The 25,023-nt window shown below is 42.0% G+C and overlaps 5 protein-coding genes and 1 non-coding gene across 6 annotated transcripts; 3 read left to right on the forward strand and 3 right to left on the reverse strand.

The window, feature by feature from the left end:
- The first annotated feature begins 9,554 nt into the window (after nt 1–9,554).
- LOC110908920 (probable fructokinase-6, chloroplastic) lies at nt 9,555–11,986 on the forward strand. Its single transcript, XM_022153919.2, has 7 exons — nt 9,555–10,065; nt 10,317–10,528; nt 10,626–10,838; nt 10,908–11,105; nt 11,199–11,336; nt 11,420–11,536; nt 11,624–11,986. Exons 1-7 carry the CDS (start codon nt 9,882–9,884, stop codon nt 11,756–11,758), a joined length of 1,197 nt encoding a protein of 398 aa, XP_022009611.1. The 5' UTR covers nt 9,555–9,881; the 3' UTR covers nt 11,759–11,986.
- A 136-nt stretch (nt 11,987–12,122) lies between these two features.
- Nucleotides 12,123–13,353, forward strand: LOC110908921 (polcalcin Syr v 3). The gene has a single exon (XM_022153920.2). It carries the CDS (start codon nt 12,987–12,989, stop codon nt 13,236–13,238), a length of 252 nt encoding a protein of 83 aa, XP_022009612.1. The 5' UTR covers nt 12,123–12,986; the 3' UTR covers nt 13,239–13,353.
- A 59-nt stretch (nt 13,354–13,412) lies between these two features.
- Nucleotides 13,413–13,486, reverse strand: TRNAN-GUU. Its single transcript has one exon. It is a non-coding gene; the product is annotated as a tRNA-Asn (tRNA).
- A 641-nt stretch (nt 13,487–14,127) lies between these two features.
- Nucleotides 14,128–16,022, reverse strand: LOC110908922 (pentatricopeptide repeat-containing protein At1g77360, mitochondrial). Its single transcript, XM_022153921.1, has 2 exons — nt 14,383–16,022; nt 14,128–14,293 (listed from the first exon to the last, which is right to left on the reverse strand). The coding sequence occupies exon 1, from the start codon at nt 15,936–15,938 to the stop codon at nt 14,418–14,420; it is 1,521 nt and encodes a 506-aa protein (XP_022009613.1). The 5' UTR covers nt 15,939–16,022; the 3' UTR covers nt 14,128–14,293; nt 14,383–14,417.
- Nucleotides 16,023–18,324: 2,302 nt separating this feature from the next.
- LOC118486527 lies at nt 18,325–20,399 on the forward strand. Its single transcript, XM_035983028.1, has 2 exons — nt 18,325–19,823; nt 19,906–20,399. Exons 1-2 carry the CDS (start codon nt 18,392–18,394, stop codon nt 20,397–20,399), a joined length of 1,926 nt encoding a protein of 641 aa, XP_035838921.1. The 5' UTR covers nt 18,325–18,391.
- A 485-nt stretch (nt 20,400–20,884) lies between these two features.
- On the reverse strand, nt 20,885–23,086 carry LOC110907084. Its single transcript, XM_022152116.1, has 2 exons — nt 21,492–23,086; nt 20,885–21,383 (listed from the first exon to the last, which is right to left on the reverse strand). Exons 1-2 carry the CDS (start codon nt 23,084–23,086, stop codon nt 20,885–20,887), a joined length of 2,094 nt encoding a protein of 697 aa, XP_022007808.1.
- Nucleotides 23,087–25,023: the final 1,937 nt, after the last annotated feature.

Genomic DNA, 25,023 nt, shown 5'->3' on the forward strand with positions numbered 1-25,023 from the left:
TCTTTTTGGTTTGTTTCGGGATCTATTTTGACAATTCATTGTGTTACAACTCCTACTTCAGCTGGAATCACAGCCTCGGACCCAAATACCAAGCTATAGGGTATTCTTTTGTGGCTTGTTTTTTCGGTTGTTCTAATGGCCCATAGAACGCTTGGCAATTCTTCAAGCCAGTTGCTTTCATACCTTCCCAATCTTGTTTTGATACCTTCCACTATGCTTCGGTTCGTCCTCTCAACTTGACCGTTTGACTGTGGGTAAGCGACTAAGCTGAAAACCTAATTGATTCTGAATTCTTTGCACCAAATGCTGAAAGGCTTCTCAGCAAATTGCTTTCCATTGTCGGTGACAAGTACTCCCGGCAATCCATAACGGCAAATAATGTTTTCCCAAACGAAGTCAATGACTTGCTTGCCCGTGATTTTTGCAAGTGGTTTAACCTCAGGCCACTTGGTAAAATAATCTATGGCCACCAACAAGAATTTTACTCCACCTTTTCTTGGGAGAAATGGACCAACAATGTCCATTCCCCATTTATAGAATGGCCATGCTGAGGTTATTGGGACAAGATCATGTTTGGGACTTTTCGGGACAGGAGCATGAATCTGGCAGGCATCACACTTCCTTAGCTGCTCAGTGGTGTCTCGGTGCATTGAGGGCCAAAAATACCCAAGGTTCATGAGTTTAGCAACCACCGATCTAGCTCCAAAATAAGCTCCGCATATACCTTCATGAATCTCTTTGACCAAATATTGACTTTGCTCGGGACCAACACATCTTAGCAAGGGTGCAAGGTAACCCTTTTTGTAGAGGATTTCACCTTGTAGTACATACTGCCTTGCCTTGATCTTGATCCTTTCAGCCACTGTTTGATCACCAGGCAATTCACCATTTTTAAGGAATTTCTTGATTGGAGTCATCCAATTTGGATCTTCTTCGGTGATTACATCTTGAACCTCCAACTCGTCGATTAATGGATTTTTTAACACTTCTACCAATACCTTCTTGGTAAGGTGAGCAAAAGTGAGAGATGCGAGTTTACTCAAGGCATATGCCTTCTTGTTTTGAGACCTGGGAATTTGCTTGATGCTACATGTTTGGAAGGTGTTCATCAATTCTTTTGATCTTTCCTTGTATCTTTTCATGTTGGGCTCCTTTGTAATATAGCTATCATTCACTTGGCTTGATACCAACAACGAGTCTATGAATACTTCAAGCTTTTGGACCTTCATCTCTTTAGCCAGTCTTAGGCCAGCTATCAGTGCTTCGTATTCGGCCTCATTGTTGGTGGTCTGAAAATCAAAGCGAGGAGCATATGTGAATTCTAACCCTTCTGAGTTGATCAGAATGAGCCCAGCTCCTGACCCTTCAACGCTTGAAGCCTCATCGGTAAAAAGCTTCTAGGCTTCAAGGTCTGAGGGTTCAGTGGCAGCTGTGTTCACCTAGTTCCACTGCCCATTTGGCTAATCGTCCCGAGTTTTCTAGTTTCTCAAGCACACTCTTAATAGGTTGGTCGGTGACCACTTGTATAGGGTGTGCTTGGAAATACCTTCGAAGCCTTCTACCTGTTTGAACTAGGGCTAGGGCAAGTTTTACAGGGGAGGATATTTGATTTCTGCCAATTTTAGAGTTTTGCTGAAGAAATAAACGGGTACCTGAACCTTGTCTCGTTCAATGGTGAGCACCGCACTTATTTCTTCTTCAGCGACTGAAAGGTATACTGAGATTAATTCTCCTGTTTCTGGGGCTGCAATGTCAGGTAGGGAAGCTAGGTGTTGCTTCATCTGGTTGAAGGCTTCTTCTGCCTCCTTAGTCCATTTGAAGCCCTTCTTATCGGAGCAACCCTTGAGCGTTTTAAAAAAGGGTAAAGACCTTTCAGCCAATTTTGAGGTAAAACGCTTCAAGGCTGCAAGCTTCCCGTTTAAGCTTTCAACCTCCTTCTTGCTTCTTGGTGGTTTGGTTTCCAGAACAGCCTTTACCTTGTTTGGATTAGCTTTAATGCTTTGTTTTCCCACAATATGCCCCAGGAACTTTCCTTCCTCAAACCCAAATGAGCATTTCTTAGGGTTGAGTTTCATGTTGACCTTCCTTAGGTTCTTGAAGGTTTCTTGGATGTCATCGAGCATTTGATACTCTGTCTTGCTTTTGATCACCAAGTCGCCGACATATGCCTCCATGTTTCTACCAATTTGAGTTGCAAAAGCCTTGTCAACAAGACGTTGGTAGGTTGCTCCAGCGTTTTTGAGGCCAGAAGGCATCTTTTGATAACCAAAGATCCCTTTGTCTGTGTGGAACACGGTCTTTTCTTCATCTTCTTCCTTCATGAGGATTTGGTGGTAACCCGTGTAAGCATCAAGAAAACACTTGAAAGGGTAACCGGAGAGGGAGTCAACCTTAAGATCAATTTCTGGTAACGGGTAGCAATCTTTGGGACAAGCCTTGTTGAGATCCTTGAACTCTATACACATTCTCCAAGAATTGTCCGGCTTTCAAACCATGACTGGGTTTGCAACCCAGGATTGATACTTAACTTCTCGGAGAATGCCAACTGACACAAGCTTTTCAACCTCTTGACATGCAACCGAGCATCTTTCAGGGGCTAGACTTCGTTTCTTTTGGACAACAGGCTTGACACCGGGTGGTATTCCCAACTCATGTTCAGCAATGCTTCGAGGGATCCCTGTCATATCTTCCGGACACCAAGCGAAGACATCACTGTAATGTGTTAGCAACTTTTCAAGATACGAGAGGGTTTCTTGTGAAAGGCTTGGATTGACCCTTATCCTCTGTTCAGGGTACTTAGGATTTATGATTAGCCTTTGCTTGTCTTCTTCACTTTTGGAACTTTCACCTTCAACCAAGTAGGCCTCCTGAGAAGGTTGAAGGGTTGTTATTCCCCTCTCGGTGGGAAATTTGACAGTGCCATGGCCAACAGACACGGCCATATAGAATGCACACTGCCCCGGCCTTCCAATGATTACATCATAGTTTGAAGGTATGTTTATAACCACAAAGGTGAATGGTTGGATTCTTTCCTTCTGACCTTCGCTGAAACGAACATTAAGTGTCAGTTGCCCTAAAGGCTTAAGGGGTATATCGGCAATACCTTTTATGGAGGTCCCAGAGGGTTGAAGCCTTGAACGTTCTTCATTGCTCAAACGGTTGAAGAACTTTTCAAACATGATTTCGGTGGCAGCACCAGTGTCTATGTATGCTTTGCTCGTCTGTAATGTTCCCACAGTTGCTTCTACCACAAGAGGGTTTGAAAGAGGGTCTTTCTCTGTTGGAGGAAAGCAAACACACTGAAGCTCCCAAGCTTCCAACCGTTGCCTCTTGTGTGGAACCCTTCCATCAAAATCCACCATATTGACTTCCTTGCCCTTTCCTTCAGCCATTTTGTCTCTTACTCCTTTCACCAAGTGAGCAAGTTCCCCGGACTTAACAGCTTCTTCAATCCTTTTCTTAAGCTGGAAGCAATCATTGGTGTGGTGACCCTTTTCTTCATGAAATTCACAGTATTGTGTGGAGTTCTCATTCTTTCTGCTTTTGGGGAGAGGCCTAGGAGGCCAAAAGTTTTGCTTGACTTCTTCTGTTGCTAGTATTTCTTGAGGAGTCTTGGTGAGGGGTGTGAAACTTATGCCTTTCTCCCTGCTGGAAGGGTTCCGGCCTTCAGACATTCGATGGTCTGAACCCTTTTGGCGTCTGTCATAGGAGTTGAAGTTTCCCCTTTTTCTAGCTGGGTTGTTACCTCGCCAGCTGGATCCTCTTTTCCTTTGTTCCTTAATGTCTACTGCCTCCTCTCCCCGGATGTGGGCTTCAGCCCTTTCGAGAGCTTCTTCAAGGTCTTGGGCAGGGATTTATTGAAATCTCTTGTGAGATATTTGGATGTAATGGCGTTCATAAAACCGGCTACCCTCATTTTTTCGTCTGCCCCCACATAAGTTAGACCTTCCTTCTTGTATCTTTCTATGAACTCTCGAAGGCTTTCATCATCTCTCTGTTTGATCTGAAAGATCACTGTAGCATCTTTAACATACCGCCTCTGTTGGGAGAAATTGGCCAGGAACCCTTTGATGAGGTCATCGAAGCTTCGAACGCTTCGAGCAGGTAAGTCATTGAACCAGATTCTGGCTGATCCGACAAGGGTTTGCATGAACATTAAACAACATTCAGCATTTGACCATTTCTCAATTCTTGCGGCACCAGTAAAGATCTGAAGATAGTCTTCAGGATCTTCAGTCCCATCATATGTTTTGATGTGGGATGGCATCTTGATCTTCGTTTGAAAATCATAGTCGGCTATTTGTTGCGAAAAGCATGAGAGGTTACTTGGCTTATAAGGTTTGGCCAGATCTTCTTCAACCCTTGCACCCGTGTTGTTGCTGTTCCCTTGAGTGGCCAGCACCTGATTAATGAAGTGCTGCCACGGGAAGTTGGCCATCATCTGAGTCATCATCTGGGGCATAAGGTTGAAGCCTTGAAGGCTTCCGGGTGCAACTAAGCAGTTAACTCCCAAGGGAGTGCTCATAACGGCACTTCGTGCCAAGGGGAGTACGGACAAGGCATGTTCCCATGAAGTTGTTGTTGGTGGAATACTCGCCACTGGGGATATGCTGGTTGAGATGAAAAGAGGGCAGTTAACTCCCAAGGGAGTGCTCATAACGGCACTTTGTGCCAAGGGGAGTACGGACAAGGCATGTTCCCATGAAGTTGTTGTTGGTGTAATACTCGCCACTGGGATATGCTGGTTGAGGGGAGTACGGACAAGGCATGTTCCCATGGTCAAGGGTCAGCTCATGGCCTAGAGGAGCACCATTGGTGGCTGGTTGAGATGAAAAGAGGGGATATGCTGTAGGATTTGGCCTTGCGGATAAATATGGGTTAGGGTTTGGAGGAAGATTACTGGGACCCGCCTCATCCCTTGGTGCAAAAGGAGGGAGAGGAGGTCCAGGAGACAGCGTTGGTTCTGGCTCATCATAGTCCAAACGAATCCTCACTCACTTGTCCCTTTCCCTACTCACATATTGGTTGAGGAGAGACCTCAACTCAAGGAAAATGTTAGCGACCCCTTCAGGGGTAAGTTCAACATGTGAGGGGGTGCTAGAGACACCAGCATTAGGGGAAGGGACCCCGGATCTGGATGGGGTTGGAGTGTTGAAAGTGAGAAACTCGGGAGTGCTCCCCGGAGTCGAAAAAGAAGTTGGTATCGCCACCTGAGTTTGGCTAGTACCTGGGGTAGAGGCGTTTGGAACCTGATTCACTTCTCCCGGGGATCCACTTTCCGACATGGTAATTTCAAGGTAATGGAGCTACACTACTAGGTCTTTTGAAGAAAAATAGTGGCGTAGCCCCACAGTGGGCGCCAACTTGTTGATACAACAAATAATAGACCAAGGATAGTAGCTGGGATGGTTCGGCAAAAGGGTTGAAGGGTTCAACTTTGCCTAACGCAGGTCGTGGGGTCCCCCCACGTTTGCAAGACGTGGAGAGAGGATCACTAGATTGTTTTTTGTTGTTTGCTGAAGATCCTCCTCTGAAGTGTGTTCAGATTCGGATGTATGAGCAAAAGGAATGTGTGTGTTGAATGTGAAAGCAAGTGACTTGCATGAAGCAAGTACTCGAGAGCAATGATCAGAGATTCCCCAAGAATCAGAGCTGATCGGAATGTCTTGCTTAGTAAATGAAGTGTCTAATTTATAGGAGAAGACATCACTCAAAGAGGAATGTGTTTGACTAGTGAACATGCTTGCAGTGGGGGACTTACCCTTTCAGGGGTTGAAGCCTTTTGACCCGCGGATAAAAGAGTGTGCTCTGTGGACCTGCGTTACTTTTGCGGCTGATGAGTTGGTGAAGCAATCCAGAGACGTGACCTTTTACTGTTCCCATATTGCTTTATCTCAACTCCCCAGGTTTTTAACCTTTGAACCATTTTGCCTTTTGAGCATTCATGTATTTAAGTCATTTATATTTGGTATTGGGCTACCCCCGTCATCATTAATTAACATAAAAAACGTAGTAGTTAACTTTTAACAAACATAAATCAAGAAGAAGAAAACTAAAAAAACAGAGACATGGGAGTGGTAAAATGATTAGGGGTGCAAACGAGTCGAGTCGAGCCTGAGCTTGACCAGGCTCGAGCTCGATTATGAGAGCTCGGGCTCGAGCTCGGCTTGTTGGTATTTTTTCAAGCTCGAGCTCGGCTCGGGCTCGGTTCGTTTATTATTTATTAATTAATATATTAAATAAAAATAATATAAATAATAGACCTTTTAGGCTCGCGAGCTCGATAAGTGAAGCTCGGGCTCGGGCTCGTTTACTAAATAAGCTTATTTTTAGGTTAAAGGTCGGCTTGTAAACAAGTTTAAATAAGTTCGGCTCGGTTCGGCTTATTTACACTAAGGCTCGACGAGCCTAACGAGCTTCACATGCGAGGCTCGAGCTCGGGCTCGTTAAATAAACGAGCTTTATTTTAGGCTCAAGCTTGGCTCGGGCTCGATAAGGCTCGACTCGTTTCGAGCTTTTTGTCAAGCGGATCTCGAATAGCTCGCGAGCCGCTCGGCTCGTTTGCACTGATGACCCATACACCAAAAGATTATCCATAAGCTAGCAGGGGCGATACTTTGAAGGGGCCGGGAGGGGCGCCCGACCCCCCGAACTTTTCGGCCAGTAGTGTTATATATGTAGTTTTCGTATAGAAATTTTTGGGTATATATGTTTTCGATCCCCCGGTTCTATAGAAATTTTTGGGTATATACGTTTTCAACCCCCCGTAAAAAATTTCAAGCTTCGCCACTGTAGCTAGCACGGTAGATTCACTTACTTAAAGCCTGTTGGTAATTGTTAGCATATATAATATAACCAGGTTAGAACCCCGTGTATTACACAGGTTAAATAAATATAATTTTATAGACTAAGTAATAAAATACTTACATCTTTTAAAAACTCGTGTATTGCATGATTTGAATAAACACATGTCTTACATGAATAATGTAATCCGTTAAAACATTTAGTCATCAAGATGTGTTTTCTAACAAAAGGAACTTTGAGGTACTATTTACTTATTGTAACATCTCACTTTATTTTTTATTAGGTTAGAGAGTTGTGTATTACATGGTTTATAACATTTTACTTTGTTTTTTTATTTATTATTAGGTTAGAAACTTACGTATTACTTGATGTTGGATAATCAGCAGAAAAAAAAAGAAATATTTTAGTAAAAAAAATTAAATATACAAGAGATAAGCTGGATATTATGATTTAATATTATTATTTCATTGGAGTGTAAAACAGAATAATGATATCCTTTATTAGAAATAGGATTCTAAATATACCATGTATAAAAAAAATATATATGTTCTACATGTATTGAATAAATCCTTTTAACGAAACAGTTGATTAAAATAAATATTTTTATTTTAATTTGTGATTATCGTTTATCTTTGTCCTTATCATCAAAATATAAAAACAATTAAAACTATCAATTAAATAAAATCTTTATCTTTATAAATATTTAAAACGCTAATATATTTTTTAGATTTTAATAATTAATATATGATTATAATAATTAATATATTATTATCAGTTATCTTTCTCTTTATCATTAAAATCTCTTCTACAAATTTTAAATTTAATATTATCAATAATTGACTTTCTATATTAAAGATTTAGAAAAATAATTAAGACTGCCTCATAAAACGCCACGTGTCGCTAACATTGCTTCTTTTATTACATGTATAGATTTGTATATATAATAATATAATAACATTTATAAAATAAACATAACTATCAAACATTTTGAACAAGAATAAAGGTCGGAGAACTCGTTAGTCGGCCGGCGAGGTGAGAACTAACGACTACTCGGGATTAATCGGATCGGATTTTTTATTTGTAATTTTCAATTTTATGTATACATATACACATTTTTATATGTAAATATTTTAAATAGCTAGGTTTTAACTTTTACTTAACTCATTTTTTAAGTATACAAGATTAATTGTTGGAATTTACATGGTTTGGTTGGAAACCGGCCGATTTTTCGCTGGTCAACTAGGTACGACTAGGCCTGACTAACGATTAATGGACTGATTAACGAAAAATTACTCAGTTAATGGCCGACTAGCGATTAATCGGCAAAGTGGTCGCCTAGTCGCGATTTTTACAACACTTACAAGAATGTTATAAAAAAAGTGAGAATCACAAGGGAAAGCATCTAAAGTCTTAAATCTGATCGGAATCGTCGATTTTTGGCTGGTCAACTCGGTACGACTAGGCCTGACTAGCGATTAATGGAATGATTAACGAAAAATTACTCAGTTAATAGCCGACTAGCGATTAATCGGCAAAGTGGGGCAAAGTGGCCGCCTAGTCGCGATTTTTACCAACACTTACAAGAATGTTAGACCATGTGTAGTGGTGAAACAAAATAATGCCCCCACCATGGGGCATTATTCGACACGTGTCATCCCAGTCACCATGGGGCATTATTCCAAAAGTGGCGTAGTGGGGCATTATTCCAATAACGCCCAAGCAATCATTTCACAATTATTTTTTTTTAATTTAAAACATAAAAATCTTCATTAATTTAAAATAAAAATTACACTACTTGGAAATAAAAAAAAAACTGAAAAAAAAAACTGAAAATAAAAAAACCGAAAAAGAAAAATAAAGTTAAAAAAAGAAGAAGATGATCTAGAGTCCATATTTTTCTCGAATTTTTTGGCGACGCATTTGCGTAAGGATCAACGCGTCGCCTTGGAGGTGGTCGATCCACGCCCGAGTCAACGCGAATTCCTCATCATTTGTCCATTTAAGGTGAGTTTTTGTACGTCGAGGTTCGTCCTTTTCCTTCTTCTTATGTGACCTTCTGCCGCGTTTCGATTTCTCTTGCACCGGTTCGGTTTGCGTCTCCGGCACGACATCGACATCGGGTTCGGGTTCGTCTTGTTGTTGTGACGGTTGCGACCCATCGTCTTGACCATAGCCGAAGGTGGGAGGCACGAACGGAGTGGCGCCACTCAAGTAAGTCGCGTACGTTAAAACGCTCGGGTCCATGTCTTGAAGGTTATACGAGTGTTGCGGTTCGGTTGTGTTCGGGTTCATGGGTCTTGCGGGGACACCAAAGGGGGGTCGGTATGGATGCATGTTTGTAAAAAATATAAAAAAGTAGGAGAAAGTGTGAGGTTTTTATAAAAACGTAGGAGAGAAAGTGTGAGTTTTTTATAAAAAAAGTAGGAGAAAGTGGGTGATATTTATATAGTGGGTAAATTTTGGAATTAAAAAAATAAAAATATTTAACATTTTGACCGTTGCCAACGGTATGATCTCGGCCCCCAATGCATTTTCAGCGTTTTAAATAAAACGCCAAACGAATTTTTTTTCAAAAATAACGCCTAATAACGTCGGCTGTAATGGGGGGTTTGCGGCGTTTTTTTTTATTTTTTTTTAAAAACCACGCCCTACTACGAGTGTTCTTATAAAAAAAAAAAAAAAAAAAAAAAAAAAAAGTGAGAATCACAAGGGAAAGCATCTAAAGTCTTAACTCTGAACTAAACTAATGAAATTGCCGTTAATAACAAGTTTGTTGGTGTGGTGCACTACACCCTGTAACTGTATCCTCTCTCCTCTTAGCACTCTCCGTCTCTCTCTCTCCCACCATCACAGTTGTCCCAACAACATAATCTATCTAGGGTTCTGCTTTTCCACGATTATTTCAACGCGAATCTAACTTCAATTCGCACATTAGATTCCATCACACCACTTCACTCCTAACTTATTCTTAATTCCTCACCATTTCATATCACCTGCAGACTGCAGTTCATTCAGATCTCTTACTTTCTGCTAACTTGTGCAATACATAATCTTCGTTTATCTGTTAACTGTGTTGTATGGCTTTAGTTCAGCCATCTGCTCTCTGTTTCGGTTCGGTTTCCTCGAGTTTTCGACCGTCTTCCTGGTCCAACAGGTTCTCAAGTTCCACCGGTTCCAGATCGTGTGATGTTGTGAAAGGTTCACGCTTAGCATTAACACCATCAGTTTATCGGTCGTCGGAGTTTTCGTCTACGAGAAGTGGTATAATTGATCTTTCCTTTAAGACTGTTATGGATAGTTGAAAGTTTATGTGTATTTTTGTATTTGAATTACTATGTTTGGCTTAAATAAGTGTAGTTGTTACTAAATTCTAAACATTATGTTGTGGTTTTTAAGTGTTTAGTGTTAATTAAGCATTAACTTGTTTGGTACTCTATTTGATTTATTAGAGAAATGAAACATTAGGTTATTTTGCTTGAGTTAATTGTGGATTTTATGTGATTTTTTTAAAGGAAAAGTGCTGGCAAGTGTTCAAGGAGCGAATGAAACCGATGAATCCTCACTTGTGGTTTGTTTCGGGGAAATGCTAATAGATTTCGTGCCTACAATCAACGGGCTTGCGTTAGCTGAAGCCCCTGCCTTCAAAAAAGCACCTGGTGGTGCGCCTGCAAATGTTGCGGTGGGAATTGCTCGTCTCGGTGGTTCGTCTGCTTTCATCGGGAAGGTAATAAAATAGCCGATGATGTAGTTGAAACAAAATTAAAATTTGGGAGTCTTTGACTTTTTTTCTAGTCAACTGATTCGTGTATTTTGATTTGAAGGTTGGAGAAGATGAGTTTGGTTACATGCTTGCTGATATTTTGAAAGAAAATAACGTGAATAATGAAGGAATGCGGTTTGATCCTGGTGCTCGTACTGCTTTAGCGTTTGTGACACTGAGAAAGGATGGCGAACGCGAATTCATGTTTTACAGAAACCCTAGTGCTGATATGCTTTTAGAGGAGTCTGAACTTGATCTTGATTTGATAAGAAAGGTATATCAATACACCCTTTATATTTTATAAATTTGTTTACATACTTTAATATTATTATGACTCTTACAGGCAAAAATATTCCATTATGGTTCCATTAGTTTGATTACTGAACCGTGCAAATCGGCTCACATTGCTGCAACAAAAGCTGCAAAGGATGCTGGCGTTCTTTTGTCTTACGACCCGAATCTGAGGCTTCCGCTATGGCCATCTGCAGAGAGCGCTCGAGAAGGAATCTTGAGCATTTGGGATACAGCCGACATTATTAAGGCAATTAATTCACTTCTCTTACAACATTATTTACATTTTATCATAATTAATTATGAAACATGTCTAACGGTTTTGATTTTTGTTCACAATTAGATAAGTGAAGAGGAGATTGTTTTCTTAACAAATGGAGAAGATCCGTATGATGACAATATTGTGCGTAAATTATATCATCCAAATCTTAAATTGCTACTTGTGACTGAAGGACCAGATGGCTGCAGATATTACACCAAGGTAACGTGCATAATTTGAATAATTTTTTCTCGCTTCTACAACCATTTATATAACTCTTTTTGTGAATTTTGTCAATTTTACAGGAGTTTAGTGGAAGAGTGAAAGGCATAAAGGTCGATCCTGTGGACACAACCGGTGCCGGAGATGCTTTTGTAGCTGGAATATTATCAAAAGTTGCCGCAGATGTCTCATTGCTCAAGGTTTAATTAACACATTGTCGTAAACATAATGAAATTGTTAAAATTAACGTTCGGTTAGATGGTGACTAGTTTGGTTATAATTTATAGGATGAAAACCGGTTAAGAGAAGCGCTTAGCTTTGCAAATGCTTGTGGTGCAATTACCGTTACAGAAAGAGGTGCGATTCCAGCTTTACCGACTACAGAAGCTGTCAATGATGCTTTGCTCAAGGCGGTTGCATAATTAATTATCCATGCAAATTCAGGTTGTATATTAGTCATTTCCATAAACACGTTGCATTTTTCCACAACTGTGAGCTAATAATTGTTATTTCCTCCTTTAACTATTAAGCCCGGTTATCCTCTTAGTGCAACCGAGGGGAGAGAGAAAACAGTCGGGACTCATGAAATTATGTCTTGTTAGTCGGATGAATTAGATAAATAAAAGAAGTTGTGGGATATGCATAAGTAACCTCACCTGGTCTTTTATTAGCATAACATACATAATCTTTGTGTCCCCCCCCCCCCCCCCCCCTTTAGGGAGCCAATTAGGGGTGTGAAACTGTGTATTTCCGACCCGAAATCCTTGGGTTTGGGTTAAGACAAAACGGGGTCATGCTAGTTTATGGTCGAACTTGCAAACACATTAACCTAAAAAGGGAGGTCTTGGGTCAAGCTGACAGGCGACGGATTATTTTATAACAAAACTTTAAAGTTAAAAGATAAACGGGCGACAGGTTATATTGTTTGAATGTAAATGTTTTTTTTATATAGAATTTTGTGTTTGTAGGTGTAAATTTGGCATAAATCTTAGTGTATTAAGAAATAAAAGGATGAAGATTGTGTATTTACTTTGTTTTTTGTTTGATAAAAAGGATACAATCAAAATCACAATAGATTTGATTGTTGTCGTGTATCAACCCAATAATTATGAAGCTTTTGAATTATATGTCACTTCATCTTCTGCGGCCTTTGCTGTTATATAAGAGCAATGGACCCTAGACAATGAATGCATGATAAATAAAGGGTCGTATTGTTTCAACACCCCACATCCTAATTTTGACATCTCCTGTCAAACGAAGCGGCGGGTGTTGAATTAGAAGGCTGGGGTGTCCAAATAGAACGAGCCTAAATAAAAGGAATACATGATAAACAACTTTTTTTTTCTAAAAAATATATTTTTACAACAATCCAAAATAAATTTTGTTAAGTAAAATATAAATAAACAAATCATAAATAGTAATACCCATCAATATCATGCTTTAAAAGTGTAAGGACCATCTTTAACCCTTTCTATTCGGTCAATCTAGTGATGCATTCTTTATTACACTCCAAACTCTAAGGCCAGCCACAATTTTGACCCTACACTGTCCATTTTAAAAGCCAACATCATCCTTACCTTTTTTTAACCGAAAGCCAAACCTACATGCACATAAATCAGATAATTTCAAAAGGTCGATTGTGAAAGCGAAATGGCAGATGAAGAAGAGGCGGCCCACCTTGAGAGAATCTTCAAGCGGTTTGATACAAATGGGGACGGGAAGATCTCGTCAACAGAGCTTGGAGAAGCTTTGAAGACGCTTGGATCTGTGTCACCTGAAGAAGTCCAACGTATGATGGCTAAACTCGATACGGATGGAGATGGGTTCATTTCTTTTCAGGAGTACATGGACTTTTGTAATGCTAACAAGGGATTAATGAGGGATGTTGCCAAACTCCTATAGATTATCTCTCAACCACCTTCGTTGTTGTTGTCTAAACATAAGTTGTTTTTCTCCGTGTAATTTATGAATAGTGGACAAGATGTAGATAATCTTTTCGTATTATGAAACAAAAAAAAAGGAAATGTTACTCTACACAGCCTATGGTATGTAATGTATGTAAAAAAAAGATAAAAACGCTAGAAGGAGGGCTTGAACCTCCGACCTTGTGGTTAACAGCCACACGCTCTAACCAACTGAGCTATTCCAGCAGATATATTAGCATGTTCACAAAATTTTTATTATATCGATAATAAAACATATAAGGTTGTGACACAAAAAAGAACAAATACTTTTGTTTAAAAGTCTAGCTAATTGCAACTTTTTTTTATTTAAAAGTCCATCTAAAAACCTTGGTGTGAGAAACCGAATGTTTTCTATCGCTAACGACTACAAAGCCACAACCATTTATAAGTTTGATAAGAAAGAAAAAGTCATCTTAAAATGATCAAAAAACATTCAAATCCAGAGAGAATGACACCTTGTAGATACATTACACATTACTCCTAATCCCCAAATAATTTATATAAATACTAGTCAGGCAGTTTATTTCTCCATTCAATGTTTTCCCTCTTTTTGTCACCCATGAAAACGCTTCGAGATTCTGATGTCTTCGAGGATTATTTTTTGTCCTATTGAAGACCCGAGCATTACGAGTTTTCCACAGAAACTAAAGAGTAGCGTATATAACGGCTATCCTTATTTATTTCTTTCCTTTCGATGTAGCATCACTCCAACCTTCATTTCTCAGCTGCTGTGTCGTCGATACTCTTGTAAGATCCTGTCCAACCCACCAAGAAACCATCCTCCCAGACAGTTGAGATAATATCGTTGACCAGACCGACTCTTGAGAAAACTATAAATCCAGTCAATAGACATTGAAGATCGAAATAGTTCCGCCACAACATATACATCTGTACTTGGTTATCAAACTATATAACCGCTATTCTTGTAATAAACGAAAAGAACACTGTTTTCATTCCAACAAGACCGGTGTTTTTCCATACAAAACTTACAATCTAGTGCTAAACTTACAATAAGCAGCCAACGGTTTTCTATTATAGTAATGCTTTGCATAGAACATCTTGTAGAGACAACACTGTATAATTTATATTGATATAGAAACAATCACATGTAAAAAGCTCATGAGCAACTAACTTCTTGAAGCTTCCATTTCTTCAAAAGCTCATCGTAAACAGAGCCCTTTCCAGCTTTCGCAAGACCCTGCCTCAATCTCGCCAAAGTGGTAGACGCCAATTTGATACCCCGATCCAACATATCGTCCGCATACTTCACTGCTTCAGGAACACGGTTTAGATCACGTAACCCACCAACCAAAACATTCCCCGCTTCCTCAAGGTCATAATCGTAATTCTCAATCAAACATTTCCAAACTTTAATAGCGGTATACGGAACCCCGGCCTCTATAAACACCCCAACCGCCAAACAACAACTGGCATGCGTCGGCACAAACTCGTTTTTAACCATCTCGGTAAATATCTGTTGAGCTTCTCTAAAATTCCTGATCTTTATCAAGAACTGAAATAAAATATTATAACTTTCAGAATCCGGAAACACCCCCTTAAAAACCATCTCGTCTAACGTTCTTGTAGCCAGATCGACATCCTGATCAAGCGTATACAAATAGATAATCGAATTATACAATTCAACGTCAGGTTTACAATCGTTTTGCACACTCATATAATCCCACAGCAGTTTACCCGCCTTTACATCGCCAATCATCGCACACTCTTTCAACGCAGCTTTAAAAAACCTAATCCCCGGATAACACTTTTTACCCTTCAAGATTACGAAAAACTTCATAGCCTCCTTCAGCCCACCCGACCCATTAAGCAACGCATTCAAAAACGAATCATACGCAGAAAAATTGTTCGGATCCCATCCAGTTTGAAACACCATTTCATCGAACGTTTCCCTAGCGTTAACCGCATCTTGTTCTTTCTCCCAACCCTCCAACAAAATCGCATACGTATCCGCATCCGGCTTAATCTTCGTCCTCACAGAGTTCAAAAAATCTCTAGCATCTACCGTCTTCCCATCTCTACAAATCGCGCTAAACAGCGAGTTCAACGCCACAACATCCGCAACACAACCGTACTGTTCCATCACTCCAAACGCTGCCAACGCGTCCTTCACCTTATCCGCCATCACATAACTACCGAAAACCGACGCAAACGTAGCTAAAGAAAGCATCCCTTCCTGTTTCATCGATTTAATCGCATCCCACATTGCATCAAACAAACGATGTTTTCCCAACATATCAATTATCAAATTCCAAGCGTACGGGCTATGTCTATCGTCTAATTGATACCCCGCCCACCGAAAAAACTTAACGGCAGCAGCCGGGTATGCGTAAGATAGTTTCAAAACATCTTCAACGTCTTCTGTAGAGACCCTTATTGCAGTATCGTCTAAAGATCTATCTAGTTCTAAAGATGGTGTGTTTGCAATGATTTCACATAGGATTTTGACTTTAGGGGGTAAATTAGGGGTGTCAATGTATGAAGCGAAAACTGGTTGTTTACCTTTTGGGGATTGGTGGTTGACCCGATTGTGATCTGGGTCCGGAGATCTTGAATGGTCGCGATCTTGGTTGCTCCGGCGATCTTGATCACGACGGTTTCGTTTTCTGTTGCTCGCCATGAATTTTCCGGTGGAGATTTAAGGGTTTGTTGTTGGTTGTTTGAAACCCTAGAAAAACAGAGAAATGGGGAAAGAATACATGTTAAAAAATGATATTACAATCATTATATTATAATCATTTTAATAATTTTAATAATTAAAACTAAAACTTGATATTTTTTTACATACAAGGTTAAATATGTCATTTTTACTTCCCTAATGTATATATGTATGGGTCATCGGGGGCAAAAGTGAAAGTGCACTAATTTTAACGTTATTTTACTAATTTCGTGAAAATAACGTTAAAAGCTGAGGACGGTTAATCATGCATCATATGGTGGCGTTGATAGCTGAAAGACAAAAGGGTACATGCACTAACCGGTTTTTGTCCGAATTGTTGAGTGTTATGTGTCTTATGTCCAAGACTTGATGCAAAACTACTATCGAGTCCGGGGGGGGGTGATGGGTCTCACTGTAAGCAGGCTCTCTATTCCTACGGTGTAGAGCTAAGGCTGTCTATAACTTACCCTCCTCAGATCCTACCTTTACTTTGCTATTGGTGGAATTTATGGAGTATGATGATGATAAATATGCCATTTGTTGTAATGTAATCATTTCTTATTCATTTAGGTGATCATAGAATAATAAGATAAAGATAAAATATATTATTTATTTCTTTTTATCAAACTAGATTTAGATTAGGAAACTATTTTTATTTTTGTCATTGATGTTGACTTGATAGATTGTGAAAGGTTTTGTGATATCATAGAGGATGAATCGATCCTTTCTTTCTTTGGTGGTAATAATGAGAATGTGGTTGCAAAAGATTGGTAATGAGATGGAATGTATGGGTGATGATTGGCGCCACTGAAGACTCAAGAATCAGTTGATACGAACTGGCCAGAGTATAGCTTCAGATGATCCGACAAGAGACCTGCAAGATCACAAGAGACAAGCACACCGTTAGCCTCGTCACAGGGAGGGGGGCCTCTCTGTGACCAAGCTCGGGCGTGAGAATAAGTATTTGTGAGGAGGAAATAAGTCAGGGAGAGAGAGAGTAGTGATTACCCCTTGCTGGAGACCTTGGCGGGGTATTTATAGCTTTTGAGTGTGCTGACGTGGCGAGTTAGTTAGGGTCGGACCAGTCGCTATCATGACGGTTATGGAGGTGGGGCCTAGTTAGTTACGTCGAACCATCGTAGTGTCCGGTTCGTTTCGTGGTGCGAGGCCCGGTCCGATCTGTTTGCTGAGATGACTCGGTCGGGTTAGGGACGTATCCTCATCAAGTCCCCCTAGTTCGTAATGTTTGTTTAGCAAAAATTTTGAACTATTTGTCGAAGTATTCTGGGATCCATGATCTTTTGTTTGGCGGTCGCTTTGTTGATTTTAAAATTTGAAATTGAGCGGTGATCTAGGATTGGTGACCGTCAGTCGTTTTAAATTTTCCGCCCGATGTGACGGTTGGTGCGCGTCAGTTATCATGACGTGTCATCGTTTGATTGGGGACTTTGAGGCGGTTTCACATCCCTATAAAAGGGGAAAGGTAATCTTTCAATTTCACTTTATACCTTTTACCTTCTTCGCCTTCCTTTTCTTTTTTTCTTCATCTTTGTTTGGCGATAAAAAAAAATGATTCACTTGTTCAGGTTATTAAGTTCTTTTTCCTATTATGGCGAATAAGAGCAATCTTTCTGGTTGCTTTAACGTCTTGACTCAAAAAGGGTTAGATTGGTATGTGGAGAGTTATGCGATTCCTAGATCGCTAAACCCTGTACTTCCGAAAAAAGATACGCCTATCTATCCTTTCGTCCCGGGGAAGATTGGGATTTATACTCGTTTTTTCGACTACTGTAACTGTCGTCTGCCCCTGACGAAGTTCTTAGTTGAGGTTTTACTTTTTCACGAGGTACACTTGACTCAAGTGAATCCTTTTGGCCTTGCCAAGATCAGTCACTTCGAGTTGGCTTGTCGTAGCTTAGGGTCCGAGCCAGATTTGGATGTGTTCCGGGCCTTCTACAAGTTGAACTGTCCGGAAATTGGTATACTTTTAAGGTTAGGGATAAGAATTCTTGCTGTTATACATGGATCACCACGAGTATAAAGGACTGGAAAGATCACTTTTTTCTAGTTGACGATCGGTGCGTTCCGGAATTTATGACGTGGAGGGTAAAAAAGTCGAAACTCCCGCCTCCTCTTCCTGAAGATTTTTCGTATAACGAGAAGCTGTACGCCGATTTGATAAAGGAGGCCGGACGTATACAGAAATATCCGGAACACATCCTCGTCATGGGTCGGATCAGTACGATGTGGGCCGAACCGGAGTGGTATCCCACCCTTCGGTGGAACAAAGAGGGTTAGTTGTATGGTGCTCCCTGTATATTTATGTGCTACTTATTTATTTATTTATCTTCGAACCCCCTTTTTTTTTTGCTGGGTTGGTAGATATTACTTATCATTTGTCTTCTTGTGCAGTTATGGGTTTGAAGGAGGCGCTACGGTTGAAGTCCTTCGACTCGAAGGAGCTGGATGTTCGTGCTACCAAGACTCCGAAGGGTGATACCCCGTATTTGCAGCTTGTTCAACAGAATCTTTATCCAATTCGTGCGCCGGAGGCTCCTGGTGATCAAGGTGGTTCGGGTTCGGCCCCTATTGCATCGCCAGTCGCTCAGATTCAGGCGATGGTTACGGCGGATGACGCTGGGGGTCGGAAAGCTGGTTCGTCGATGACGAAGGGTTCCGGTTCTAAAATTATTATCGAGGATGAGGGGGTCCATCTTTCTGTCGGAGACACTGAGACGCATGCTAGTGGTGAGAAAGGAGGTAGTGATCGGAACGAAGATGGGGACGTCGGAGGGGATGGTGAAGATGGAGGTGAACAGCCTCAGATTGTTTTGAAGAGAAAACGGGCTGCTCCCACCAAAACTGACCCAAAGGCCAGGCAGCCGAAAAGGACGAAGGCAGATTTTAAAACAATTACACTTGATGACGACGATCAAGTTACCGAATTCTCTACCGCTGGAGGTGTACTGGAAAACTTGGATGCTCATCTCCATGAGGGCCGCACCCCGCGGGATCATCTGCTGCAAACTCCTTTGAGCCCGTTGTCCTTTGGTGAGGGTGGTGTTAAGGTTGTTACGGACTTGCGCACATCCGATCCCAAGAAAATCGTGCCTTCTCCTTCGGGTAAGTTTACTACGGGAGTTGCGTCTAATGTGTCTAGGCCGAGCTCTTCGCCGTTTGATGGTGGGGACAGTGCTTCTTCCTCCCCTCTATGGTATGACACTGAGGCTGTGTTCTTGTCTCGGGAATTAGGTTCGGGTGGTTTTGAAGGTGTGGATGCAGCTCATGCTTTGGAGAAGTATGTGCCGGAATGGTCGCTGGTGAATAAAGACAGGATCGTGGATGCCCTCTCGGCCAAGATGTCTTTGTTTCATCTAGGAACTCCTGCAGAACATTCCCATTACCGCAAGATGAGTGGGCCGGAGCTTGGAAATACCTTGATGCTGAATCAAGCTCAGTCGAACTCTCTGGTGGTGGAGACGTACAAGCGTTGGGTCGAGTCGGAGTCATTGTGCCACAAGCTTAAACGCGAGATTGCTAATTTGAAAGGCGAGGGTGATGTCCGATCTAAGACGAAACAGGAGCTAGTGTCCCTGCGATCCCAAGTTGATCGACTGAAAGGGCAGGTATCGGAAGCCAAAGAAGTTACCAAGTCTTCTCAAGCTTCGGCCGCTGCGGCCCATGAAGCTCGTGACAAAGCTCTTCAAGATTTGGAGACTTTTAAGTTGAAATTTGCTGATTTAGAGAAAAAATTAACCGGTGTAGAGATGAAGCATGCCGCCGAGCTGAAGGAAATGCAGACATCTCATGATCAACTTCTGGCTGATTACCATCGCTTAGTTGATGGTATGTTCACAACCTTCTCTTCTTCCCTCCTTTTTTTTATATATTATTATTATTAATCTTTTTTAGCATTGTTCTTTTGCAGCTAAAGACGAAATAGAGAGAGCTCGTGACAGGGAGATCGAGTCGCATAAGACAACGATTGATGAAGCAAGAGGGATGTTGATTCGGTGCGAGCGTGATATGATTGAAGCATACGCGCAATTATCGGAACTAAAACTCACCAAGCAATGGTTTTTGACCGATGGGGTTGCATGGGTTGTGAAGTTGGTGCATCAAAGCCCTGAATTGGAGAAGGTGGTTGCTGACCTGGTCAACAGTGTTAATGCGGTTGGGGCGAATGAAGGGATAAAGCAGGGTTTTAAGGCCGCGCAGGATCTGGTTGGTTCTGCGGAAGAGGTTCCAGGTTATGATGCCGGAGCTCAGAGTGCCCTGGACGCTGCGGTGAAAGCTTTTGATGAGCTTAATATCTCCGTTCTTGACAAGGTAGCTGATTTGATAGACGAGCCCCTATCGGTTATTCAACAAAGAAGCAAACTTCCCATTGTTGGGGATGATGATAACATAGCTCAAGTTTAATGTTTTTTCTTTGTAATCGTACAATGTGTTCCGTCAGTATGCTTTGCTCGAAATAGTTTTAACCGTACAACAAAGATGTATGACTATTTTTGTGTTAAGTCATTTATTTTAACTTGGTTACTTAGCATTCGGTTTGCGTCCAAACCTTTGCCGTATACTTTAATTTGGCGATCGCACCGAATGAAGGTGCTTCGCCTGCTTATTAGATTTTAATTCTCTTTTGAACTATTTAAGCCTTCTCGATCAGCGCGAGGCATGGGTCATGGCCCGTTCGTGCACATTTAAGGATTTTGTTCGAACTTATACATATGCTACCTTTATGTTTATAAAGATATAGATCGCTTTATTTACTGGTTCGGGGAAAAAACATCCCGATTACAAAGGAAATAAAAGGTTATCGGGGTAATACCCTCCCGATTTACATACTGAAATTTGGAAATACTAAAAACGTAAATTAGCGATCTTCTTCAGCCGTAGCTGGTTGCTTACATGAAGCACTTTTTTAAGTGCACCCCATTCCATGTTCGAGGCACTGGGGTTCCGTCGAGCTTTTCTAGTACATACGAGCCCTTCTCACTGGCTTCCTTGACTCGGTATGGCCCTTCCCACTTTGGGGTTAGTTTGCCGGGGGTTTCGGCTCGACTTGCGTCGTTGTTTCGGAGCACATAGTCTCCAACTTTGAACTTGTAGATTTTAGCCCGAGCATTGTAATACTTTTCGATTTTCTTCTTATACCGAGCCTCTTTGATTGCCGCTATGTTTCGGCGTTCTTCCAGCAGGTCAAGGTTGGACCGGAGTTCACGTTCGTTTTCTTCCCAATTCTTGCACCTTTGATTTGGGAGCCCGATCTCGGCCGGAATCACTGCTTCGGTACCGTAAGTCAAGCTAAACGGTGTTTCACCGTTGCTGGTCTTGTGCAGTGTTCGGTGCGCCCACAGGACGTTTGGCAATTCGTCCGCCCAACCTTTTCCCTCCTGACCTAGCCTTCTTTTTATGCCATCAACGATGCGCCGATTGATCTGTTCAACCTGCCCGTTGCCCTGGGGGTGGGCAACCGAGGAAAAGACTTGGTTGATTTTTAAACTTTAACACCATCGCTTGAAGGGATTTTCTGCAAACTGTTTTGCATTGTCACTTATGATGTAGAGCGGAAGACCGAATCGGCACACTATTTGCTCCCAGAAGAATCGTGTCACATTATAGCCGGAGATGGTTGTAAACGGACGAGCTTCTACCCACTTGGTGAAATAATCCACCGCGACCAACAGATACTGTGCGCTTCCGCTTGATCTCGAAAAAGGTCCGACGATATCAACGCCCCATTTTTGAAAAGGCCATGCGGCGGTTACTGGTATCATTTCATTTTTAGCTCGGAGGCTGATAGGTGCGTGCCTTTGACATTCGTCACATTGCTGGAGCTCTTTAACGGCGCTTTCATGCATCCCGGGCCAGTAGTACCCTGCGTTTTTTACCTTTGTTATGATCATTTTGGGTCCGGCGTGGATACCACAGATGCCATAGTGTATTTCCCGTATGATGTAACTGGCTTGCTCCGGATCCAGACACTTTAGCAATGGTCCGAGAAAGGTCTTTCGGTACAAACCTCCTTCCTGCATCTGATACTGGAGGGAGTTGATCTGGATCTTCCTTGCTTCCGCTTTGTCGGTTGGCAGAACGTCATGCACCAAATAGTTAATTATCGGCGTCATCCATGTTTGTGGTGGAGCTTCGACCTGCATTACTTGCGGAGCTGCGATTGACGGTGCAGCTAAAACTTCCACTCTTACTTCTTTGGCTAGGTGACTGAATGATACCGATGCCAATTTGCTCAACGCATCCGCTTTTTTGTTTTTGCTACGGGGGATATGCTCGACCCTACATGCTTCGAACAAAGCCATTGCCTGCCTTACTTGTTCGAGATACTCGATCATGTTTGCTTCCCTCGCCTTGTATTCTCCATTTACCTGATTTGCTACGAGCAGCGAGTCTACATGGGCTATAACATTCTTTGCTCCGACTCTCTGTGCTAGGCGTAGGCCGGCTAGGAGAGCTTCATACTCAGCCTCGTTGTTGGAACTTTTGAATTCTAGCCGGAGCGCATACGTTACATCCGTTCCGTCTGGATCGGTAAGAATTAGGCCCGCTCCTGATCCTTCGGCACTAGAGGCACCGTCGGTATACAAAGACCATGGCTTTTCTGGAGCTTTATCTGCTTCTTCAGTTCCTTTCTCCTCCGGTATTTCGACCAAAAAATCCGCTATCACTTGCCCTTTCAACGGACCTTTAGTTCGGAAGGTAATGTTGAATGCGCCCAACTCAATCGCCCATTTCGCCATTCGGCCTGAGACCTCGGGTCGTCGGAGAACGTGTTGGATTCTCTGGTCCGTTCGTACCTCAATTGGATGGGCCTGAAAGTATCGGCGAAGCCTTCTTGAAGCATGGACTAGGGCCAAGGCTAATTTTTCCAAGTTTGAATATCTTGTTTCGTAGTCTTTTAACGTTCGGCTTACATAATAGATGGGGATTTGTTTTCCAGTTCGGTGGGCAACTAATACCGCGCTAATGGCTCCGAACGATGCAGCTAAATATACCGTTAATACCTCGTCTTCTTCTGGTACGGTGAGAGTTGGCAAGGTGCCCAAACATTTTTTAAGCTCTTCGAAAGCTCGTGCGGCTCTCCCGTCCATTTAAATTCCGATCTAAAGCTTTTTCTGAGAACGTCCATGAATGGGAGCGATCGGTCTGCAGCTTTTGACAAAAACCGATGGAGAGCAGCCAATCGTCCATTTAAGGACTGAATTTCTTTAACCGATGTCGGGGGCTTCATTGTAAGAACAGCGTCAATTTTGTCAGGGTTGGCTCGTTAGCCTTTTGACCCGACCATGACTCCGAGAAACTTGCCTTCTTCTACCCCGAATGTACATTTTTTCGGATTCAATTTCATGTTAATGCTTCGTAGCCGAGTAAATGTTTCGAGTATATCTTTTAGCATAACGGCCTCATCATGACTTTTTATCACGATGTCATCGACGTATACCTCCACGTTTCGTTCGATCTGGTCCTTAAAAGCTTTGTTCATCAGACGCTGGTACGTAGCACCGGCGTTTTTCAAACCGAACGGCATCTTAGTAAAACAAAACACTCCTTCATTGGTGACGAAGGCCGTCTTATCCTCGTCTTCGACCGCCATTTGTATTTGGTGATAGCCTTTGTAAGCGTCCAAAAAACATTTTAGCCTGAATGTTGCAACAGAGTCGATCTTCTCATCGATCTCTGGGAGAGGGAAACAATCTTTTGGGCACGCATTGTTTAGATCGGTGAAATCGATGCACATTCTCCATGAGTTATCTTTTTTCCGTACCATCACGGGGTTTGATACCCATGTTTGATACCGAACCTCCCGAATGATTCCTGCGTCTAGGAGGCTTTTAACATCTTTTGCAATGGCTTTGGCTCGATCCGGTGCCATGTGTCTCTTTCTTTGTGCTATGGGTTTGACTGAATCTTTTACGTTTAGGTGATGTTGTGCCATCGATCTGGGGACTCCCTGCATATCAGAGTGCTTCCATGCAAAGACATCTATCGAGTTGCTTAACAATTCCCATAAAAGTTTCTTCGTTCGTTTTGGGAGTTGAGCACCGATAGCCACTTGTTGTTCGGGGAAATCCGGATTGATTGCCCATAGCTCTGTAGGTACTTCAGATTTCTTAGAGCTTGTTTCGGCCGTATGTCTTACTTCAGCTACAATCGAATTCGATTCTGAACAGATGGTTGCAACACCGGCTTCGGTAGGGAATTTAATAGCTCCGTGTATTGTCGAACTGATTGCTCCAAGAGCTCGTAATCCGGGGCGCCCGAGTATTATGTTGTGCGAAGAATGAGTTCGAACAACAAGGAAAGTTAGTGGCACCGTCCTGCTTTTGCTACCGTCTTTGAATGTGGTTGGAAGAGTAATCTGTCCTATCGGACGGACTACTTCTCCTGAGAAGCTTATCAATGGGGTAGATACTTCGATTAACTTCCTTTTTGTTTGGGGATTCAGCTGTTGGAAACACTGGATATACATGATCTCAAAGGCGCTTCCTCCGTCCACGTAAATACGTCGAACCAGGTGCCCGGCGACAACAGCTGAGATTGTGATCGGCCAGTCCCGAGCATCTTCGGGGTCGACCGGAGGAAAATACGTCGGCTGGCGCATCCATGCTGCCATATGCTGGTTCGACCGTTTAATTCCTCTTGGTTCTGCTGACCGGATCATATTGATTCCAGGTTCGGTGTTCGGATTGTCAACTACTGTTGCTGGCTTCTTTCCATCTTTTACTTCTTTTACAAGATGTGAGAGCTTACCGGATCGAACGGCCTTTTCGATTTCTTGCTTTAGCGCCCAGCATTCATCAGTTGTATGGCCTTTGTCTCGGTGATACTCACAATATTTCTTGGAGTGCTTATCCGAGGTGGGTCGTTGCTTCGATGGTGGGGAATCGAGTGTTTTCCGTGCTGAGGATTTCGCTCGGCGATTTTGATAATTCAGAGAAACTGTTGAATCGTACGTTTCCTGTCCGAAAGCTGCTTCGCTCGGATTTTTGATACGGACCACGGTTTCGGTTCCAGTTATTGCTCCTAT

This window comes from Helianthus annuus, chromosome 14, assembly GCF_002127325.2.
Source record: "Helianthus annuus cultivar XRQ/B chromosome 14, HanXRQr2.0-SUNRISE, whole genome shotgun sequence".
In the NCBI taxonomy this organism is placed as follows: Eukaryota; Viridiplantae; Streptophyta; class Magnoliopsida; order Asterales; family Asteraceae; genus Helianthus; species Helianthus annuus.